A 21,407-nucleotide genomic window follows, 5' to 3' on the forward strand; every position below is an offset into this window, starting at 1 on the left:
GAGGTAATCAAAATTACATTGATTATCATAATTTAATATTTTTTCTTCCTTAACACATAGACTGTCGCCTCACTCATATTTTCTTTTTGAAATTTCAATGAATTAGGGTAAAAATTTTAAGTTATACTCCTCTTTACTCGGCAAAGATTCAAAAACTGAACGCGTAAAGTGGCGAGATGAGAAACAGAGGCAGAGCAACGGGCACAAAGAAACAGGCACGATACCATAGCAACAAATGGCGCAAGATATTATTCTTGTTACCACCTAAGACTGGCATTATTAAAATGTCGGCAAGAGCACTTAGCAGAATACGCTTCATGTAACAGTACTCGTGGCCTGAAGAAGATTTCACTGTAAAGAACTGCGTCAGTCAATGTGTTAAAATGTCACTGATTTGGCAAAAACTATGGTAAAAATTAAATCGCATAATGGAGAAAAAAAATCTGCTAATGACAATGTTAATTTGCCTACGTATTTCTTTCTCCTGACCTTTTCCATTTCATTTTAAACTTCTGCGCATTATAATAGGGGGCGTTATTTTTTCAGTTTTTAGTGTTTTCTTTTCTTCTACTTGCTTTTGAAGTTGATGCTTGACCTGTGACTTAGTGAGTTTTTATTTTTCTGATGATTTTGATTGATTTTCTTTTCTTAATTTGTTAATTATTTTGAATGTATCTTGTTTTTCCTGGACCTCTATACAAAACCATCGGGGTACTGAGGGAGTTATTTTAAGCATTTGCTTCTCCCTCAATTAGAAATGGTTTTGTTTTTAATGGCTACCAAGGCCGGTACCCCCTGAAGACGGCAGCTTTGGTGGTCATATTTTTATTTTTATTTCCTTCGTTTCTTTTATTGATTCTTTTTTCTGAAATTTCTGCTGCTTCTTAGCGCGTTTTTTTTTTCAAAGAAGTTTTATCCATTTCGAATTTAATTATTTGTGTTTTCTTTTAGTATTACTAAGGACTAAATGCTATGTAGTGGACATTTAAGTTTATGTGGATGTTATTCTAAAAATGCAGAGAGAAAAGTAATTTGTTTTTCAAGCAAATTTTATACTATATCTTAATTTGCACTAAGGATTGAATTACGGAATAAAATTTTGGTACAAATGATGGAATAAAAGTTTAATTTTTTGTAAGTCTGTTTTTGATACTTACTGTATCAGGTTACAATCAGATTGGACCTAAACAGATATTAATTTGTGTCTTCAGCGCAACTCCTTATGTATTCATAATACACTTTTTATTATTTGAGTTATGTGCGTACATAGTAATCATAAAAAAAGAGTATTATGTTTTTAACTAAACTATTTAACATATTGAGAATACCCAGTTGATTATGCTTTATCAGTTACTTCTGAAAGCTCAAAAATATATATTTTTTAAATTGTATTCGAGCCAACATATAGACCAGATATCTAAAAAGTGGAGGGTAATATTTTAAAACCACTCCTTGGAAAGTTGGAGGAGATAGTAATATGGGTTTGTTGCATTCTGTTTAGGGAATTATATTTTTCTATCCAGTTTCAAAATCAATTACAAAGTATACTGATGATGCTGCTCACTGAAAAAAAACATAACACTATGTTTTAAATAACAACCATTTACAGTGTGGTGCAGTCTGAGAAAAAAAAATTAGCGCATGCTTATGCTAGTATTTTCTATTTGAATGATCTGGTATGCAGAAAAATACATTGTTTTACCGTCTGAAGCACCCTCTGTTGACAAACTTTGTAACTATAGTAAATTATCTAGTGTTCTTAGCAGAACAAAGCAAACTTTATATCGCCATTTGTTTTTCCTCAACAAAAATCAAGGGAAATAAATTTAAAACCACTGTAAAAAGTGAAAATTATAATAAGTTACTTTATTTACAAGAGCGTACACATTTCTACACTTAAAATAAATAAACACAAACTTGACAATTTTAAAGCACAGAAAATATATGCTTATTTATGTAATACATAGATATAATGCCTCGTTCATAGATATCTATCTATATATAATCTATTTATAATTTCTATCTATGTCTATATGTAAAACTAATGTCTGATCTAAAAAATTTCCTTTAGAAATTATAGCGAAATAGTGTTACATTTTAGTTTTCTGAACCAACTAAGCAGTTTGAAGGAAACTTGCTTGTTTGGTATTCCTTTTCTTAACAACCCCAAGATCTCTGCTGAAAAAACGTAAAATTAATAAGATTTAAAGTTTGCATAATAAATTATTTTTATAAACTTTCTTTCCGTTTTCAAAAATGTTATTAAAAAAAATGACATTGAAATATCTCCTTTGTAGGTCTGCAAATGATATTTGAATTCTATTGTTTAATAATTACTATCACAAAATAAACTTGATAAACATTGGTAATTAAAACTTATCTTGTTCTACATCGTTATAATTATTTAAAAAATAACTTAATGAAATATTTTTTTATAAAACTATAATTTATCAAATATTTGATATTGTAATCTTAATTACTGCGTCCTAAAATTGTGGTATTATCTGCCCAAAGCAGGTAATAATCCTCCAAGTCCAAGCAAACCAGCACCAGCTGCTAGCTTTCCAACTATCTTACTTTTCGACCTGGAACCTGTAAAAGATAAAAGCATTACTAAGCGCTGTCAATAAATTACGAGGCAAGTTATAGGTTTTTATGAAAACCCTTGTTAATGTAAAAAATTAATTATTTTTTCCTATCGCGAATCTGTGACCGAACGTCCTTATCCCTCCCACGTTTTTACCTCTACTACACCCCTAGATTTAATTTATTAACAATCCTCCGTTATTGCAGTCCCGTAGTGGGCTGATCGATAAGACACGGCTCACCGAAGTCAAGCATCACTTGTGCGGGTGGGTGGCCACTAGGATCAGTCTGCATAGGGACCGAGGGTATGCGGTATGGGTCCTCGTTAAACTGTTCTACCGTAAAGTGCTCGACTTCGCATGCAGATCGTCGGGCTACCGAAGCGGGTATGCCATCCCATCTGCAGAGAATCAAAATTGTAATGGCATGTCTTCGGATCATCCTCAGGGATGTTTCCCAGACCGTCGCCAATAGCCCATTGCGCAGCTCTAGTGCGACGTAAATGAACTACAACAACAACTCCGTTATTGCAAAAATTTTGTTTTTGGGAAAAAATCTGTTCACAATTTTGTAAACAAATAAAAATAAGGTCCTGTTTTTTGGTGAATAATAACACACGAATACCATCTATTTCAATGAGTTTTAATCTTAAAATTGGGTATTAAAGATGCCACTGACTCCTTTGTTCTTAAAAAAAAAATGTGAAGGATCCGTTTTCCTCAATAAAATATTTTGTGAAGTGACGTTCTAACGATAAAATATTTTGTGAAGGGTCCTTTTTTACCATAATTGTGATGGGTATTTTGTGAAGGGTCCGTTCTAACGATAAAATATTCTGCGAAGGGTCCTTCTTCACTGTAAAATATTTTGTAAAGGGTCAGTTCTAACGATAAAATATTTTGTGAACAGGCCTTTTTTACAATAATTGTGATGGGCATTTTGTGAAGGATCCGTTCTAACAAAATACTTAGTGAAGGGTCCGTTGTAATGATGAAATATTTTGTGACGGTACTGTTCTAATGATAAAATATTGTGTGAAGGGTCCGTTCTAATGATGAAATAGTTTGAGCAGGTACTTTTTTACTGTAAAATATTTCGGGGAGGGTCCGTTCTAACGATAAAATATTTTGTGAAGGGTCCGTTCCAACGAGAAAAATTTATGTCAGGCCTCAGTTTTGGACGTAAATTTCTCCAAAAATGACCCCTGTTAATTTATACCCTTTCGTATCTAGTAACAGTAACTCAATTCGTCTTTAAGCTAGAACCTGTTGTTAAATTAAGCTTTTTTCATTAAAAAAAATTTTACATTAAAAAAAATTCAATTACCTATACAGTCTTCGGGCAATATGCATTTATTGCTAATCGAGCTTTCTTTCACAAAGCCGTCTTCACAAAAACAGGCGTCCACACATTTATTGTGGCATGGCTCAGGATCATCCATATTTTCACAAGTTTTAGGGCAAGCTGGAGCACAACGCCTAAAAGTCATTCCAACTGGACAGCCTGCAAGAATGATCATTAGTTATCCATATTATTCATAAAATATGCATACATTTTATTAATATAATTCAGTAGTTGTAACTCACTCGCTACTTGTAACAAAACAACTTAATTACGTCATTACTTTTTTTTATGTATTGTAATGCGTTTATTTATTTATTTTTTTTTTTAAATTGAGCTAGTAATGCGATACTATAAAACAGTAGTTTATGGCAAGTACTTTTAACGTTAGTTAAATATAAACAAGGTTCAAACTCAACTAGTTTTTTGAATCTGAATGGTGGAACCTTTTCACAAGTCCATTAACAGACGCAATGAGAATATCCACATTGTATTTCATTTAGTTTTTTTTTATTCTGTTAACTGAAGATTAAAACTTGATAAAGTTGGAAATATTTGACAATTTCTTGAAATTAATATTTGTTGTCAAAAAAGGTACAAAAATTTGAAGGTTGAAAAGGAAAAACGTCTCATTTATTAGTCTAAGCCAGTCTTAACGATTTTTTTTTCAATAGTTTACTTGTTTGTTTGTTTTTTTTTAATTTTGATCAGAAGGGCAAATTGAATTCTTCAACAAAATTAATCTCCTACAAGTAGTTAAGTATTGACTACATTTTGAAAAAATACCTAGTTATAGTCCTTTGTAATAAAGTTGTAGTGAAGCAAAAAAAAAAAGATTTAATTTTTCCGACCACTGATCTAGTAACGTAATTTGAACTAAGAAAAATATTTTTGTGTGATTAAATTAATTTCATCAAGTCTTTAAAATAAAAATACTTATCAATCTCTCGATTTTATGTAATATACCCAAAAAGTTACAATAAAAGGGAACTAAAATTATTTGGCTAACAGTTGTAAAATTCGTTCGTTCAATATCATCTGATAGTTCGATGGAAAGAAAAATCTTTTCATAAGCATCTATTGCTGTTTTATTTTTATTAATTTACTTATCGTCAAAAAAGCACCATTTTAATCTATGTAATTTTAAATGTCAAAATGATAAATTTGAGGGAAATCGGTCGAAAATTTCTTGGGAAATGAAAGTTTGAAAAGACGAACTCTTTGAGATGAGAAACGCAAAAAAAGGAATTATTATTGAGTAATTCATACTTTCGTTCGCTGTCCTAACCGAAATATTTTGATTATATTTCCTAGGTTGCGGCTACCCCTTAAAAACATCATAAATAATTTGATTATCTATAATTATATTTAAAAAATAATAATTATGACGATGCAAATCGGATTGATGATAAGGTATTGAAACGTGGTTGAATCTTTAGTTTTTTGGAAAAATAAATTTGAAAATGTACATGTGCTGCATATTAACCTGCATAAAGTCGCTGCACCTGCTTAAAAAAGTCAATCTTTAGAAAATATTTCTTAACATTATTTTATACCTCTACAAACATTCAAGAAAAATAATCAAATGAAAAAATTTTATTTCTTTATGTAATAATTCAATTATTCAAATAATCATCCATTAAATAGCTGAGAGCATGATATGGAAAAAAATCCAGATTTTATGATACTATAAAAATTCTCAGACGATGAAAATGTTACCATTCATAAAAAAATATATTAAGATTTTTTTTTTATATATATAATTAGCAAAGCCTGAAATTAACAATGGTTCACAATTAAGTATAATATGTCACTAAGGTGTATTTGTAAAATAATTATGAATATTACGTACTTTCTATAAATTTTCATCGAACTTTTCAATTTTATTTAAGTTATAAATTTTATAACGTTTGTTTTCACTTTTAATTTAAAATACAATACTTATGATGCAGCATCAAATCCTTTTTTTTTTAAATTTAATGATATAATTTCAAATTATACAGAGGTTTTATTTTATTTTATAGTCGTCGTGGAACAGCCGACCCATCTTTTTGGGTTTGCGACTGCTAATATTTAACTCCGTAACTTTGTAATTTTGAATCCAATCCAGAAGACAAGGGAACTCCTGGATCAAGTATTTTGTCTTCGTGAAGCTTTTTGATGAAACTAACCCGCATTTGCGTTACATGAAGAGGAAAACTTTCCACGGTTAGCCTGACGGCCAGGGCACTCTAACCCATGATCTGTCTACCACTGAGGATATTTCATGTCGGCACAAGCTGTATCGGCCAGCCATTGCTGGGATTCGAACCCGGTTCACCTCATTGGAAGGCGAACGCTCTATCACCTGAGCCATCGTGGCTCAAAGCTTTTATTTGAACATTTTAGCGAATTAAAATAAGTATTGGTTAAATTCATTTTGAGAATTTTTACCCTTATAAATACTTGAATTGCTTACTTTCATGTTTAGTAGAATGTGGCGGCGGAGGTGGTATGTGAGATTGTTGCGTTACATTTACTTGATGATTAACCCAAGGTGTATCATCACCAGGTGGCGAACCACCGTTTACTCGAGATCTAAAGCTAAAGCTTGATTCACTAAAGCTTGATGATACTTTTTCAACACTGGAATCTGCTGCTGTAATATCATTAACAATAACAACTCTAAGTCTCCCTAGACTTGGGACAACAATTCCTAAGGAAGGTTGAGAAATGTCGATAAAGAAAAACTTGTCTTCTTTTTCCTTTAGAATGAAATCAGTGAGAATAACTTGCACTCCGAGTTGTATTTCGTTTTTGAGAAAACTGATATCTCCTTTTGTTGCACGATAATCTATTCCTGCTTTGGCTGTTCCATCTCTGGTTTCGAAGAAAACCGTCAGAGGTATGTTAAAATCGCCAGATCTTCCTATTTCCACTTTAACTTTGCCTTCGCTCCTCTTGACTGTTATTGTTGGGTTGACAAAGAATATCGTGATTTTTTCTGCTATGGTCTCTGGAAATAAGTATAGACTGATTAAGCTTTAGCATTAAAGACACATTAGCAACAACGTAAGTTAATATTGATTTTAAATTATGAAAGCTAATTTCAATTACAAATATTACCATGGGGACATATTTTTATCAATTTATTATAACTCGATAAGTAATTTAACCCCTTATCGATCGGTTAATTTTCAAGAAAACGATCATAAAAGTGCCATTTTTTTATTTGTGCTATTTGATTAGTGCTGACATCTAGTTTAAAATAAATTAACTATCTACAATTACCTTAAAAATATCCTGGTACTGCCATCTGGTGCGTAAAATGAGAAATAAGATATTTTCCGGGCAAAAGAGAATTAGTTTTATTCTTATTAGCACCTTACTACTGAGCACTCCAACCCGAAAATATCACGGGAGCGAGAAGGAAGCGGTTAATTGTGTTCAAGAGCTGACTAACCAGTAAGCATACTAAGCACGTGTGTAGGGCACCAGAAATTAGGAGGGGGCACCACCATAAAATTTTGAGGAAACTGAAAAGAGTCATTTACAAGAAACGTAGCAGCTTGCTAAAATCTGGAGTTGTTTTTCTGCGTGATAATTCTCGCCTTCACATTGTCCGAGAGCAAGATCTCGTACACCAGCTCAAATGGGTTGTGTTTAATCAGATTTGCTCTTTCTGATTGGAGATCGAAATGGACTACAGGTGGCGTAGATCAGAGCTCTCTACCTATGGCAACACTTCGCATGCTTTCACCAATAGCGTGTGGAGAGTCATAGAAGAAGAAAGTACATTAGTTTATTTCTTGATTTTCGAATAGATAAAAATATTTTAAGTTAGGAAACTGTATGGAACTGAAAACTACATTAAACATAGTTCTAAAAGAAAACGTCATGGAAATTTTAAAAACTATTTTTAATAATTTAATACGAAACATATTAAGAAAAGGAAAAATGTAGTAGTACATTCCCATACAACTGAAAAGAGGAGGAGAGGGGAAAGGTCTTTTCCCCACATGGCGTGTTCGAGCGTTGCGATAGCTTATAGGCAAAAAGTGAAATTATTAACACTTTCGCTGCCGATTCCACACCAGCATGTGACGAAGTTCTTGCTAGTAGTTTGTGTCGATAAAACAGATAGAGATATTTATTACCATCCAACTAATATTGCAGAAATTCTGATATTTTCTCTCAACATAACGCATTGCTTATTGAAATAAATTTTTGGTTTTATTTTTATAGGTTACCACTTTTCGATGCTAACCATAATCACCTGTTCTCGACAAGCAGTGAACATGTTTAGGGGACCCAAACTTCCTACCGCTCTGCCGTCTAAACTATCTGGGCCATATTTTCCAGATTCCGACGTCCCACAGTGGACTGATCGTTAAGACACGGTTCCCAGCAGATCACCGAAGTCAAGCATCACTGGCTGCGGTCCGTGTGCGGGTAGGTAGTCTGCGTAGGGACCGAGGGTGTGTGGTATTGTTCCTCGTTAAACTGTTCTACCGTAAAGTGCTTGACTTCGCGTGTAGTTCGTCGGGCTACCGAAGCGGGGGCACCATCCCCTCTGCAGAGGATTAAAATTGTGATGGCATGTCTTCGGATAATCCTCAGGGATGTTTCCCAGACCGTCGCCAATAGCCCATTGTGCAGCTCTAGTGCGACGTAAATTAACTAGAACTACAACTCCAGATTCCGGTCAACCCCCATATTTTGATGGTGAGGAACTTAAATTTGAGGTTAAAAGTATGTTTATTCAGGAAAAATATTTCTTTGTGTCCGAATTAGTAACTTAAAATATCGTCTACTCAAATTAATTTGCAACATTAAACCATCGAACAGTAAGATTGAGTCCTAGTGCGCGAAAAATCATTAAATCATCGTCGGGCGCGGTCAGCACTTGGCAGGGTGACCATTTGCCTTTTTAATTTTCTTCCATTCAATGGTGACTTTTATTTATTATATTCACTTATTTTAAAGTGAATTTCAGAATATTAGAATGAAGTAAATTCACTTATTTTAAAGTCAATTTGAATTAAGTAATTAAAGGAAGTGAAATCCACAACGGCCAGACCAAAGTTAAATTAGATTTTTTTTTCTATATAGGCATTCTTTTTTTACGCTCTGTACAAATGGTGAATGCATTGAAAAGTACTTAAAGTAAAGAGAGCAGCTGTACCTTTTTAGGTGTAAACTCAAAATTTTGCGAATGAATACGGTTTTTTTTTTTTATTTATAACGAAACGAAATTTAGTTTCCGAATAGGCCTTCTATATTGACAAACTGAAACAAATCAAGTATCAAAATTTTAGCACTGTACTTACTTATTTGTTGGCCAATTCCAAAATTAGGAATTTGAGGGAGTTGCTGCGATGTTAGTTGTGTGTTTTTGAACTGGTTGACTGCCGTCAGAGAAGATCCGTCAAAACTTGAAATCTGCCCGTCACCCCCTATAATTGATCCTTCTTCGGGTGAGTTCCTTCCGTTTAATCGAGCAGAAGAATCGTTTTCTATTATTACTGTTGCTGTTTTATTTCGACCTACAATTCCTCTGCTTGGGGCAAACATTTCGTAATAGAATATTTTGTTATCTCCAATTCGTGGTTGGTTATAAGTTCGAACTGTCACAGTAATACTCCTTTCACCTGCGTAAAATTCAACTCTACCTCGCATTTTTCTATAGTCCTCTCCACCTTTGGCTGTGCCGTCATTGGTTGTCAAGTAAACAGAAAGTGGCTCTAAATCACCTGTTCGAAAGATATGCAGTTTAACGAATCGTTGGTTTCTTCTTATTATGTATGTCGTTGGATTAAAATTTACTTCGATCAAATTGTCGGAAACAGCCGTGTAATCTGAAAAAAAAAATTAGAAAGTTTTATTAGAAGAGGTTAGTAGGTTGGTATTTTATTTACGTCGCACAACTGGAGACGGTCTGGGATACATCCCTTAGGATTATCCGAAGACATGCCATCATACTTTTGGTCCTCTACAGAGTGGGTCTCCTTCCTGAGGCCAATTCATCATTTTAGACATAGATCTGAAGTGGAAGGAAGTTTTTACAGATCCCTGTACCCACGATTCAATTCCACAGATTTTACAAGTGTATCGTATGTACTCTGTGGAACTTCGAAAATCGAACCCCAGTCGCTCTGGACCCCGATTTTGAAACCACTGGAGTACCACGGCCTCATTAAGAGAGAACAACACTATGTAAATTGGAAAAAAAACTTTTAGTTTTTACTTCATTAGCTGAATACACATCGTACGGGGGGAAAAACATCCTAAATAATTCGCGAATCTACACGATAAATTCTACGCGATCATGCACAAATCTGAGAAGCATACACCAGAACAATTTAAAAAAAAATAATATATATANAATAAAACAGAAAAGTACTCACTACTTTCTGCCAACATCATAATAAATAAATAAATATTAAAGAACGTGCAATAAATTCCCGATGAAACTCGTTTTGGAGTAAATGGAGCTATAAATTAGCAAGCATAACTGACGCTATCTTTTAAATGATTGAAATGAAAATAAGTCTGCAAATTAACCTGCAATAATGTGCATTACTAATGGTATCATAAAAATTCATTTTCTACATTCTTCCTCTCGACTAAAATTCATGACTAATTTTTGAGCACGCTACAAATTTATAACATTTTGATCTTAGCTCGGATCAAAATGTGATTCACAGATCATAATACTCACCATCGTCGTCTGCTATGGTAACTGTTACTGTGTTAACTGCTCCCAAGACATCTGTATTAGATGGACCGTGCAAAGCAACAATAAATTTCTCATCCTCTTCTCTAGTTTTATCATCTATGATAGCAATCGATACCGATTGTTCCATCTGACCATCAGCAAAAGGGATTAAGCCTTGTGTAGGATTGTAATCGAGTCCACTAGTTGCTGTTATATCTCTAGCAGTCCATCTCAGAGTAATGGAGCCATCCGACCCACCAAATCGTTTCACTATCAGAGTAACTTGAAAAGCACTCTCTTGCACTGTGATACGAGACTGGTGGAATTGAAATTTACCGAGTATTTCTAAAGAAGCAAAAACATCTATCAGTATTGTTTTAAACAATTCAGTGTTTTTTTTTCCATCAAAATATTCAAATGTATTAAATCTGATAAGTATTCGTAAATTTTTTCAAATATATAATTTCAGTATTTTGTTAAAATTACTGAAATTCAAAAACAGTGCGTCGGAAACAGTGCAGTTTCATCGAAAAATAAGAAAGCTGTAATAGTTTTTTGTTTATTTGAAATATAAATGAGAGTGTAAAAATTAATGTCTATAATGGTAATTCAACGTGTTTTTACGATTTATAACAGACATATATTTTTATTCAATTTAGTTATTTTAAGGAAATTGTTTTGTTTTCCATGAATAAACTGCCATATGAAGACAGAAACTTGCATGAAAACTCATCTATATCTTTAAATATGCTCATTACGTTGTACCATTATGCTATTTTGCTTTAATCGTTATGTCTGTTACATTATTATTTCCCCTCCACTCTTCTCTTCTTCATTCTTCTCTTTAAAAAATAAAATCTGAAAGAAATTTTGTTTTTAATGTTAAAATTACTATGTAAGGCCATCAAACCAGTAATTTTTTTAAAACTTTTTCATTATAAAATATAGAGCATTACATACTTACTAAATTTAAATAAAATAAATAAGAAATAAAATAAAAAATCCCTGACATACAGCACTTAAGATAAGCCTAACCATATACCCATTTAACTCCACCTAAGAAAACAATTCTTATATTCTTAAATTTCTATGTAAATCCGTTCTTTATGTGTTCTTCTATTAGTCTGAACTAAAATTAATAGTTTTTGCCAGTTTTTAATGGTATTAGAAGAACGTTCATGAACAGCTTAAACTAACATACTGTATCAGTTGATCATAAACAGATATTTATTAAACATTAAATTTTTTTCATCAGTTTCATTTCATTTTTTCATCAGTTTCATCACTGTATCTTAGTATTAAAAGAGTTGGAAATAATGCAGACATAGCAAAAAGAAATGAAAGAAAAAAACATATTTTACTAAACCAAAATTTATGATATACTTACTATCATCATCAATTATAATAATATTTGTGCTTCTCAAAGCTCCCAAACTACGTGGCTGTACGCCACTGGAGATATCCAGTAATTCCACTGTAAAACTTTCAGCAGATTCCTTCAAGATGTCATTTATGAGGCGAACACTAATGGACTTACGAATTTCCCCATTTCGAAAAGTAATTTCTCCACTAGAAAGAATATAATCGGCTCCACTCAATGCTGTTCCATCTTTGGTTCGATATCTTACAATTAAATTACCTTCAGATCCACCAGTACGAATTACATTGATTTGTACTGTAACAGCATTTTCATTGACCGTAATGTTTTCTTTCTCCATCGAAGCAGATCCCGAATTCCCTAAAAAAAATTAACAGAGAAAGGTATGTTAAAATACAGGTAGAACCCGAATTCCATAAAGAAAATGAACGGAAAAGGGTATAAATATGCAGACAGATCCTGAGTTCCATAAAGAAAATAAAAGAAAAAGGTTATAAACATACAGACAGGTCCTGAGTTCCATAATGCGTTTTAATGTGTGCACTATTAGTTGCTGGCTGGAAGTATTACATCAAACGGCTATGAAAAGAATGCGATTTGAAATTTTTATTTTCAATTTTGACAGCATAAAAGTAGCTAATTTAACTCAAGTAGTTTTTTTCTCATGCTTAATCTTAAGCAGAAATTAAATATTTTATGCATGTAGTCGTAACTGCTTATGAAAGATGTTTTGAATGGAAGCTTGTAGCTGTCTGAAATCTCAATACTAATATATACTTTTAGAGCTATAGACTTTTTAGGACTTCTGACGCTGGATTGCCTTATGCTTTCGAGATTTTAGTTTAAAATTTTTGGTATTTTCCACACTTTATGGTGTTTGCAATGCCATACGATCAGATTTTACATGTTATGAAAGTTAAACAGCTGTAATATAGAAACTTAAACAAAAAGAAGTTCTTGGCATGTCGTGTCAGTGTGGTTTTGCGAGTGTGTACATTATTACACCCTCAAAAATGTTTTTCAACGTTGGCCCGTAATATCAATATTTCGAACTATATTACCATTCAAATTTGCTACAACCGTTGCAACGTTGAACCACCTGTAGTATGGGGTAGTCAAGTTTAAAATGGTTCAATTTACAAGGTCATATGGTTAAACTTTAAAACTTTATTAAGGTTTCAGGGAATTTGGACGATATTTTGATGCAACTCATTGTAAAAAAAGTTTTAACACCACATATAAAAAATAATTATAAAACAAATTCACAAGGCCTGCTACTTTGCCAATAGGAGAAGATAATATCTTTAATTGTTAAAACAATGCACTTTGGAAACAAATATTTTAATTTCTTATTAAAGAATTCGAAATTTATTCGATCGGTTTTAGAGATTCACTATTAGAGAGATTTTGCAAAGTGTTATGCTTCCCCCTAATTCTAACGTTCACGTTATTTAAGTTTCACAGCCCTTGTGCAATTTTTATTTTATTTTTTTTTACAACTCATGGTGTTGCCAAGGGATAGGAAATAATTTTAGCGTTACGGTTCACACAAACTCTCTAATCTCTTTATTTTCTATAATAATAGAGTAATAAAGAGGATGAAGTAATAATAAAGAGAATAAATCTCTTTATTCTCTTCCGATAAATCCCTTACAGATTTTTTTCTCTGAAAATTAAAGCTTTGCTGAAGGAACAAGGAATAACTCGTTGCGAACGTCAGAATTAAAGAACATTTCGTTCGAGGACTTAAAAAGCTGTTTCTAATTTTTTACAACTGAGTACTGAATCGCATTACGGCAAGTTGAGATTAATTCGAAATGTATTAAACAGGTGAGTAAGTAACACAATGTTTTCAAAAATTATTTGATCAGTATCGGAAATTCATATCCACACCTTATAAAATTAAATAATTGTTTGAAACTAAACTAGTTTTAAAAGGATTAAAATAATTTAACTTACGATCGTTATCCATAATAACAATTTGTGTTTCTAGAAGTTTCAAGTTGTAAGATCTTCCACTTACAGGGCCTGCTTCATCTCGGACATCAAACAATAAAACAGAAAAGTACTCACTACTTTCTGCCATTGTGTCATCAACGATTTTAATGGAAATATTTTGTTCGGACTCGCCTTCTTCAAACTCTAATTCACCCATATCGAATACGTAATCAAATGGAGATGTTGCTGTGCCATCTACTGTTCTATATTTTACCCTTAAATGACCATCTGTTCCACCTTTCCTTGAGACAGTTACTCTGACCCTTCTAATATCTTCCCAAACCGTTAGCTTTGTCGCTACCATCTCAACGTAGCCAGGCCTTGCTGAAAAGGTAAAGTATGTATTATAAAGGTTCGTTTATATATATCAATGAAGATATGATCATGATAAATACTCTGTTAAAATCTAAGTTAAAAGCTTAGCTGCTTTTAATAAACAGATATCTATTATAAAATGGAAATATTTATTGTATTTTTAAAGATAAGCTCACCTTGTGAGCGATAGAACAAGACAAAGACTGAACTAAATCAATATTTAACTAAAATTCTATTAAAGATTAAAAATAATGCAAACGATATAAATGCTAAAGTATAATAATAATGCTAAAGTATGCAAACGATAATTTTCTGATTTCTTTAATTACATTTTTTGCTTTCCTGCTAGATTTAGTTGTTTTAATAGACTCAGGAAAGTTTTTCTCAAGTTGTGGCTTATCTTTCATCGATCTCAATTATGAAGTAATAGGTGATGAATAAACGACTGACCTCGAAATCTACAACGGATAAATTCTTTGGACTGGACAAAGCAGTGTATTAGTTGCAGTTTGAATCCTGATTAACTTAGCATGTCACTAGTGCGCTAAGCACAACCTCAGTGTCACATTCAAATAAATTTACCAAAGGTCTTGCATTGATCACAGCTTAACAATCACACAATACTGTTGAAATTTCTTTTTGTGATGAAAGAGGTCGACCTAAAACTCTCCTTAAAACATATTCCATACTTATTTTTAGCAAATGATTATCATTGAAAATATCATGGTATCATTAAAAATATCCTGGGATATTGATATTTTTAGATGAATAGGCATAATCGAATTTCTCAGTTTGAAAAATGTTTGTTGGTAAATATTTTAAAGCATTAGTGCAAAATTTCTTTCCATTTTACCCTAATATCCCGTTGACTGCAGCTAGTCCCTTTTACTCTATACTGTAAAAGGAAGTTTATGTTTGAAGATGAATTTTGGATAATAGGACCCATAGTTTAGAGGAAAATTATTAGTTTAAAATATCAGTTTAATGACGCAGATCATTAATTCTTCATTAGTCAATTTAATCATCCCTCTTATGCCACAACTAGATTAGAAATATGATAGCTGATTATTCTCTAGTTTTAGATTAGTTCTGTCCAAATTGTATAAAAGATTTCGGACAGATAACTTTCTTTTATGTTTAAATATTTAAATAAAAGAAATAAAGTGAGAGTTTGTGCCATTTTTAATTAAATGGAATTAAAATCTTTAATTTAATCAGTAAAAATCTGTTATCTAATATTTTATTTGACAAAAACTTTTTTAACTGCAAAAGGGTGTTTGAGTTGTACTATGAATGTATGTATAATATTGACTTTCTCATAATTTTATGTTAGTACTGTGCCTCAAAAAATATTAATCAACAGTCGTAGTTTGTCTATAAAACGAACTCCCTTTGCCATAAAGCCTAAGGCTGTCTGCTGCCATGTAAACAAAAAATCGTGCATTTCAAAAAAGGCAGCTTCTCTCTCCACTGATTCCTTTTCTCTCGCTGACCAAGCCAAAACCTCTCTTAAATTTTGACTTACTTGAAATAGTTAAACTTCGTAATCGTAGTCACCGCCATTACTCCAGATGAATGGAGAGGGGAGTTCTTCACATAGACAAATATAGAATTTCGAATCCTCACAATTCTAGAGAATAAATTTCTGAAGAAAATTTCCTTCCCCTTCAGATATATTTCTAAATTGAAGAATTCAGCTCTATTTCCCCTTCAAATCTATTTCTAATAAGTGGTGCTGCCATCTATCTGTGGAGTTCTGAGCTAAGATGCACTTATACTTTTGCGGTGCTTTCTTGTTGAACGAAAGGCGCACCCTCCTGACTTAATTCGCAAAAGGCCAATGGCTGGTGAGCTTGGCTTTCCAATCCAAGTATAGAAACAACAACAAATACAGATTTAAGTTATTTACATAACTTTTTTTTTACAAAAATATGTGAAACAAATTTAAAATTAAAATTTCTACTTACTATCGTCATCGAGGATGATTACATCTGTGGTTAAAGTCGATGCACGATTTCGATAATTAAAAACTCGGTAGTTTGATGGGATGGACTGGTCATAAAGCTCAACTCTAAACGTTTCTGTTTGTTCTCTTTCAGCATCATTAACTATTTTGATATGAATTGTCTTCTCAGTTTCAAGTTGTTGAAAGATAAGCTCAACAGGCGGAACAATTTCGTAATCTTTGTTCAAATCTGCACTAACTGATATGATTCGATACTTGACTTTAATTATTCCATCAGTACCGTCACGTCTGATCACGACTAACTTTGCAATTCCGATGTTCTCATTTACAGTAACAGTGTCTGTTTGCATTTCTAAGTAGCCAGGTTTCACTGAAAATAACAGGAAATAATTAGTAAAAAAAGTAATAATTACTCACTAATTTTCAAGCATTTCAATTACTTCCTAACTGCTTTTTCTAAATTTGGATCAGTTCAGCAATATTCAATTAAAATTTCATGTCAATCAAACAAAAACTAGGTAAGTTACAAAATTTAGAAAAAGTACCAATCATTAGTCGAGGCTTTAGTTCCAAAATTTGAAAAAAATTTTAAGGGAGTAAAATTTTTAAAAAAGAAAAATTAATATTAATTATATTTTTCAGAAGTCTTATGTTTATTCTTTAAACTTTTTAAGGAATTCCAAAAGTAAAAGGAATAAATAATAAAAAATCTAACTTATCTGAATTTACTTTCTTTAAACCTTTTTTTATTAATATTTTACTTTTTTTAAAAATATTTCGAAAATAAATGTGACTACTAAAAGACAAGATTTTCTTTTGAAAAAATGTACTATTTTATAAATATTTAGTATCATTTTAAAAAATACGGTACAGCCACATAATGTAAGCATTTAAGTTTTTCTTCCTTCCGAAATCGGCAAAAATAAAAAGAACCAAATTGGTTCAACGCAACAAATAAGTGATTTCGTTGCAGTATACTTATCGCTTTATCAAGCAGCAAATGAAAAATATTCAGGGTGCCTTTAATTCAATTAAATTATATGAATTCATGCGTCAAGGAATAAATTTTATTCTCAGAGTTTTTGATTTTAGCTCAACATTATTTCAATAGATGGCGCTGTGATTCGTTTTTTACAAATATTTTCTCGGCACTAGCGCATTTCGCCCTTTGATTTTACATCAAGTGATTACGACTGACGATGAGCATTTCAAAAATATTATAATCTTATTCACTTATTTTTTCGTAAAGGATGAAATATTTTGCTGCATTTCCAAACAGTTTTCTTTCATTAATAAGTATTTTTGTCTACACCATCTATCGAAAAAAATTTATTTAAAATAAAAACTCTCGAAATAAAAATAAACATACTCTTACATGATTTTCTGCATTAATTGCTTTTCAATCGTAATCGTTTTCCTATCTTTTTTTTAAAAACTGTCAATCTAATTAAGAACACGCTGAACTTGCAACATTTTTAAGCTATTTTAGACACTGAATAAGTTATATTCTTGCAGCATATATTTGCTTGCATCAGGTGCATGCAAATATATGCTGCAAGAATATCACCCATATATGCTGCAAAAAATGAGTGCATTCAAATATATGCTGCAAGAAATGAATGCATGCAAATATATGCTGTAAGAATATCACCCATATATGCTGCAAGAAATGGGTGACATACTTGCAACAAATTTAGGCAATATTAAGGAGCAAATGAATGATATACTTACACTATATTAGGCAGTAAGAAAGTAATACAACTTCAAATTTGGACTATTTTAGGCATAAAATAAGATTATTCTTGCAGTACCGTAAATCAGTATGATCCTAACCATTTTTGAAAATGCATTGAATTCAAAAATTTGAAAATATCACAACGATTTCGTGATTTTATAGTAAAAATTTTCGCAAAATAGCATAGTTATTTAATTCATTTCATCCAATCAAAACAAATCATTACTTACTATCATCATCGTTGATAGTAATCACAGAGGATCGTCTTGAACCAAATCCTCTGAAGTTGACACCTCCATTTCCATCTATCAGATCAAGCAGTTGAATTTCGAAAGTTCGCGATGATTCAAACACTTCATTATCCTTTATTTGAATCTCAATATATTTTGTTGTTTCCTTATCATTAAACACTAGATCACCCTCAATGGGTACAAAATCTCTAGAGGGCACAGCCGTTAATGGTATCGTTTTGTACTTGACATGCACCAAACCATCGGCACCATTAACACGTTCGACTCCAACTTTGATGACTTTATCGTTTTCAAAAACTGAGTAAGATGGTTTTTGAAGCTCGAACTTTCCTGGATTAACTGCAAAACAATAAATAAATAAATATTATGTTGTGTTAGTTTAATGGGAGTATAAAATATTTATAAATACTTTCTAATAGCATGGTGTAAATTGAGTATAGTTTGTCTAAAGTAAGAACTCCCCAGGGCTCGTCTAGACCTGCGGCGGTGACTATGGCAACGAGGTATAACTATTTCAAGTAGGGGTGTGGGTCACTGATTAGAGTAAATTTTGGCTCAGGTCGGCGAGAGAAATGGAGAAAGGGAATCTATATCTTCGGTTTATTGTGTTAGCCCTAGAATGAAACGAAGCAACCCTCCCAGAAATGCGCTGTTCTTGTTTCCATAGCAACAGATGGACACAGGCTTTGCGTCGGGGGGAGTTCTTACCGTAGACAAAATATAACACTGTTTTGCTAATTGCTTTATTGTTATTGTATAGTGTTTCATTACAACGTTGACTCAACCATCTTTAGTGCTATGCTGAAGTGACTACACACCATCAAACCTTGACCAAGCACCTATCCCTGTTTTACAGGGCTCTATCTTTTATCAAGGTAGGTCACATAACAACCGCGTAATTTTAACCCCAGTCAGGCGACATGGACAGCGCTTATTCTGGTACTCCTCTCTTCAAATTATAATTATTAAATTAAAAATACAAAGAAGATAAGAAAAAAATATAGAGAAGAAGAAAAATTATTACTAATTATATTGCTTTTAATAAAAATTAAATCGGAAAACAAAATAAGGAAAAGATATATCTCGTCGTCCTCTCATACCATTATATAAGCTATTAAAAAGTGCGTTTACTATTGTATCAATATAGCCAAAGCAAAATATATCAATACAAAAGTATGGAAAGCACCAAAAAAGTGAAACGAAAATAAAGCATACTAAGCAAAAAATTTGAAATAAAACATGTAAGAAAAGGAAATGAAAATTCAAGGAAAGTACAGAATAAAACGCAAAATTTAACATATAAGGCAAGTAGCGAATTCAAATGTCTTTACACTTACCAGCATCTTACAAAAATGATTAAAGATATTTTAGTAACAAGTTTGCCAGATTACAAAATTTGATAATAAAAGTCTAAATAGAGAATAGTGGGATGTGTTCCATGGCCCGTTTTTAAGGAATATATAGTATATATACGTATATACTAAGTTTGAAATAATAGTTCTTGAAAGAGAAAAACTAAAATTGGAATAAATAATTTGGAATGAGAAAAAATATCTATGTATGTGTGCTTTATTAAATCCATCCATATATCATCATCAACATTTAAAAAATAAAAAAAAAATAAAAAATTAACTTACTGTCATCATCAATTATAGTGACTGTCGTTTTCGCTATAGAACCAAGGATTCGGCCAGTGATGAAGTCGTATTCGGAAGACGGATCATATATCTCAATAAAAAATGCTCTATCGACATCTCGAATCTTATTGTCAATAAAGTGAAGATGCAAATGTTGCAAAGTCTCGTCATCTCTGAATACCAATTCTCCAGTCATTGGGTGGAAGTCTTTTCCTGCTATTGCTGTGCCACTCACCGTCTTGTACTTAACTCTAAGTAATCCGTCTGATCCGCCTTTTCGTTCAACACAAACCATCAGTTTATCGGCATTTTCCTTAAAAGTGTAACTAGGCAAAAGGAATTCCAAGATTCCTGGGTTCACTATAAGAAAAGATGACGTTTACTTTTAGTAAAATAATTTTTTTTTAAATAAATTTTATTTTATGTAATTGAATTGGTATGTAATTGAATGGTTCTGGGGGAGGTTGGCGCATCGCAAGCATGTTCAATAGGATACACTGGTGGACAAAATTAAGAGATGGACGACATTTTCCCAAATATCACAAAAAATACTGAATATAAACAAATAAAATTTGGTATGGATATAGCTTATTCCATGATAATAAAGTATGCAAAACAAAAATGTGCAATTCACTGGCAAGACCTATTGCCAATAAATCCAATGTAGTCTGAACTTAAGGATAAAAGATGACAATAAAAGTGAGGCTTGTACAGTGTGTGTTGCCTCTAGTATGGTGTATGGTCACACCTGACAGACAGCATGCACAATGAGTATGCATGCTGTTAATAAGGGAGTCAAGGATGACTTGTGGAAGACCCTCTCATTCTTCCACCAGAGCAATTTTTAACTCTAGAATGGTTCTGGGGAAGGTTGGCGCATCGCAAGCATGTTCAATAGGATTCAGGTCAAGAGATTTGACTGGCCAAGCCATTCGTTGAATATCCTAGCTTTCCAGAAACTCATCAACCATGAGAGCCCTATGTGGTCGCGCATTGTCGTCCATAAAAATGAACTCAGAGCCAACAGCGCCCCTGAAAAGACGCACATAGGGCTCTAGGACCTCCTGCCTGTACCTCTGGGCATTCACGGAACCATTGTCAAACACATGGAGTGGTGTGCGGGTATCTTGCATGTGCGAATTTATTATGCGAAAATGCTTTCTGTCTCTTAATTTTGTCCACCAGTACATCAATAGAGAAAATCGATCAAGGAAGCATGTTTGAAAAAATAAAGTATTAATCTCTAACACATCGTGTTTCTGTTGACTTCACTGTTCCAGGTATTAGAGAGGAGTAAGGAGTCAAATAACAGATATAATATACGACAGAATAATATATAACAGAATAATATATATATCATATAATACGAAAAGACTTAATGAGAGTGTTTTCTACACTAGGGAACACTGCAGACTCTTTCTCCCATCCCCACCACCGTATTTCCGGATCACTGTGTTGTGGATTTTGAGGCAATTTGGCTCAACGTGTTCACCGTGTTAACAG

General features: G+C 32.5%; 1 protein-coding gene across 1 annotated transcript in view; it reads right to left on the reverse strand.

Annotated features, from left to right (window-relative positions):
• Positions 1 to 1,845: 1,845 nt before the first annotated feature.
• Positions 1,846 to 21,407, reverse strand: part of LOC107456886 (adhesion G-protein coupled receptor V1) — a 36,755-nt gene continuing 17,193 nt past the window's right edge. The window contains exons 10-19 of the mRNA XM_043039518.2: positions 19,905 to 20,264; positions 18,247 to 18,606; positions 16,283 to 16,651; positions 13,962 to 14,324; positions 12,012 to 12,362; positions 10,628 to 10,969; positions 9,237 to 9,764; positions 6,386 to 6,922; positions 3,913 to 4,089; positions 1,846 to 2,592 (exon numbers count right to left, since the gene is read on the reverse strand). Coding sequence (XP_042895452.1) covers positions 2,501 to 2,592; positions 3,913 to 4,089; positions 6,386 to 6,922; positions 9,237 to 9,764; positions 10,628 to 10,969; positions 12,012 to 12,362; positions 13,962 to 14,324; positions 16,283 to 16,651; positions 18,247 to 18,606; positions 19,905 to 20,264 — 3,479 coding nt within the window. The 3' untranslated portion in view covers positions 1,846 to 2,500. The remainder of the gene's footprint in view (positions 2,593 to 3,912; positions 4,090 to 6,385; positions 6,923 to 9,236; positions 9,765 to 10,627; positions 10,970 to 12,011; positions 12,363 to 13,961; positions 14,325 to 16,282; positions 16,652 to 18,246; positions 18,607 to 19,904; positions 20,265 to 21,407) is intronic.

Source organism: Parasteatoda tepidariorum, chromosome 10 (assembly GCF_043381705.1).
Source record: "Parasteatoda tepidariorum isolate YZ-2023 chromosome 10, CAS_Ptep_4.0, whole genome shotgun sequence".
Taxonomy (NCBI): domain Eukaryota; kingdom Metazoa; phylum Arthropoda; class Arachnida; order Araneae; family Theridiidae; genus Parasteatoda; species Parasteatoda tepidariorum.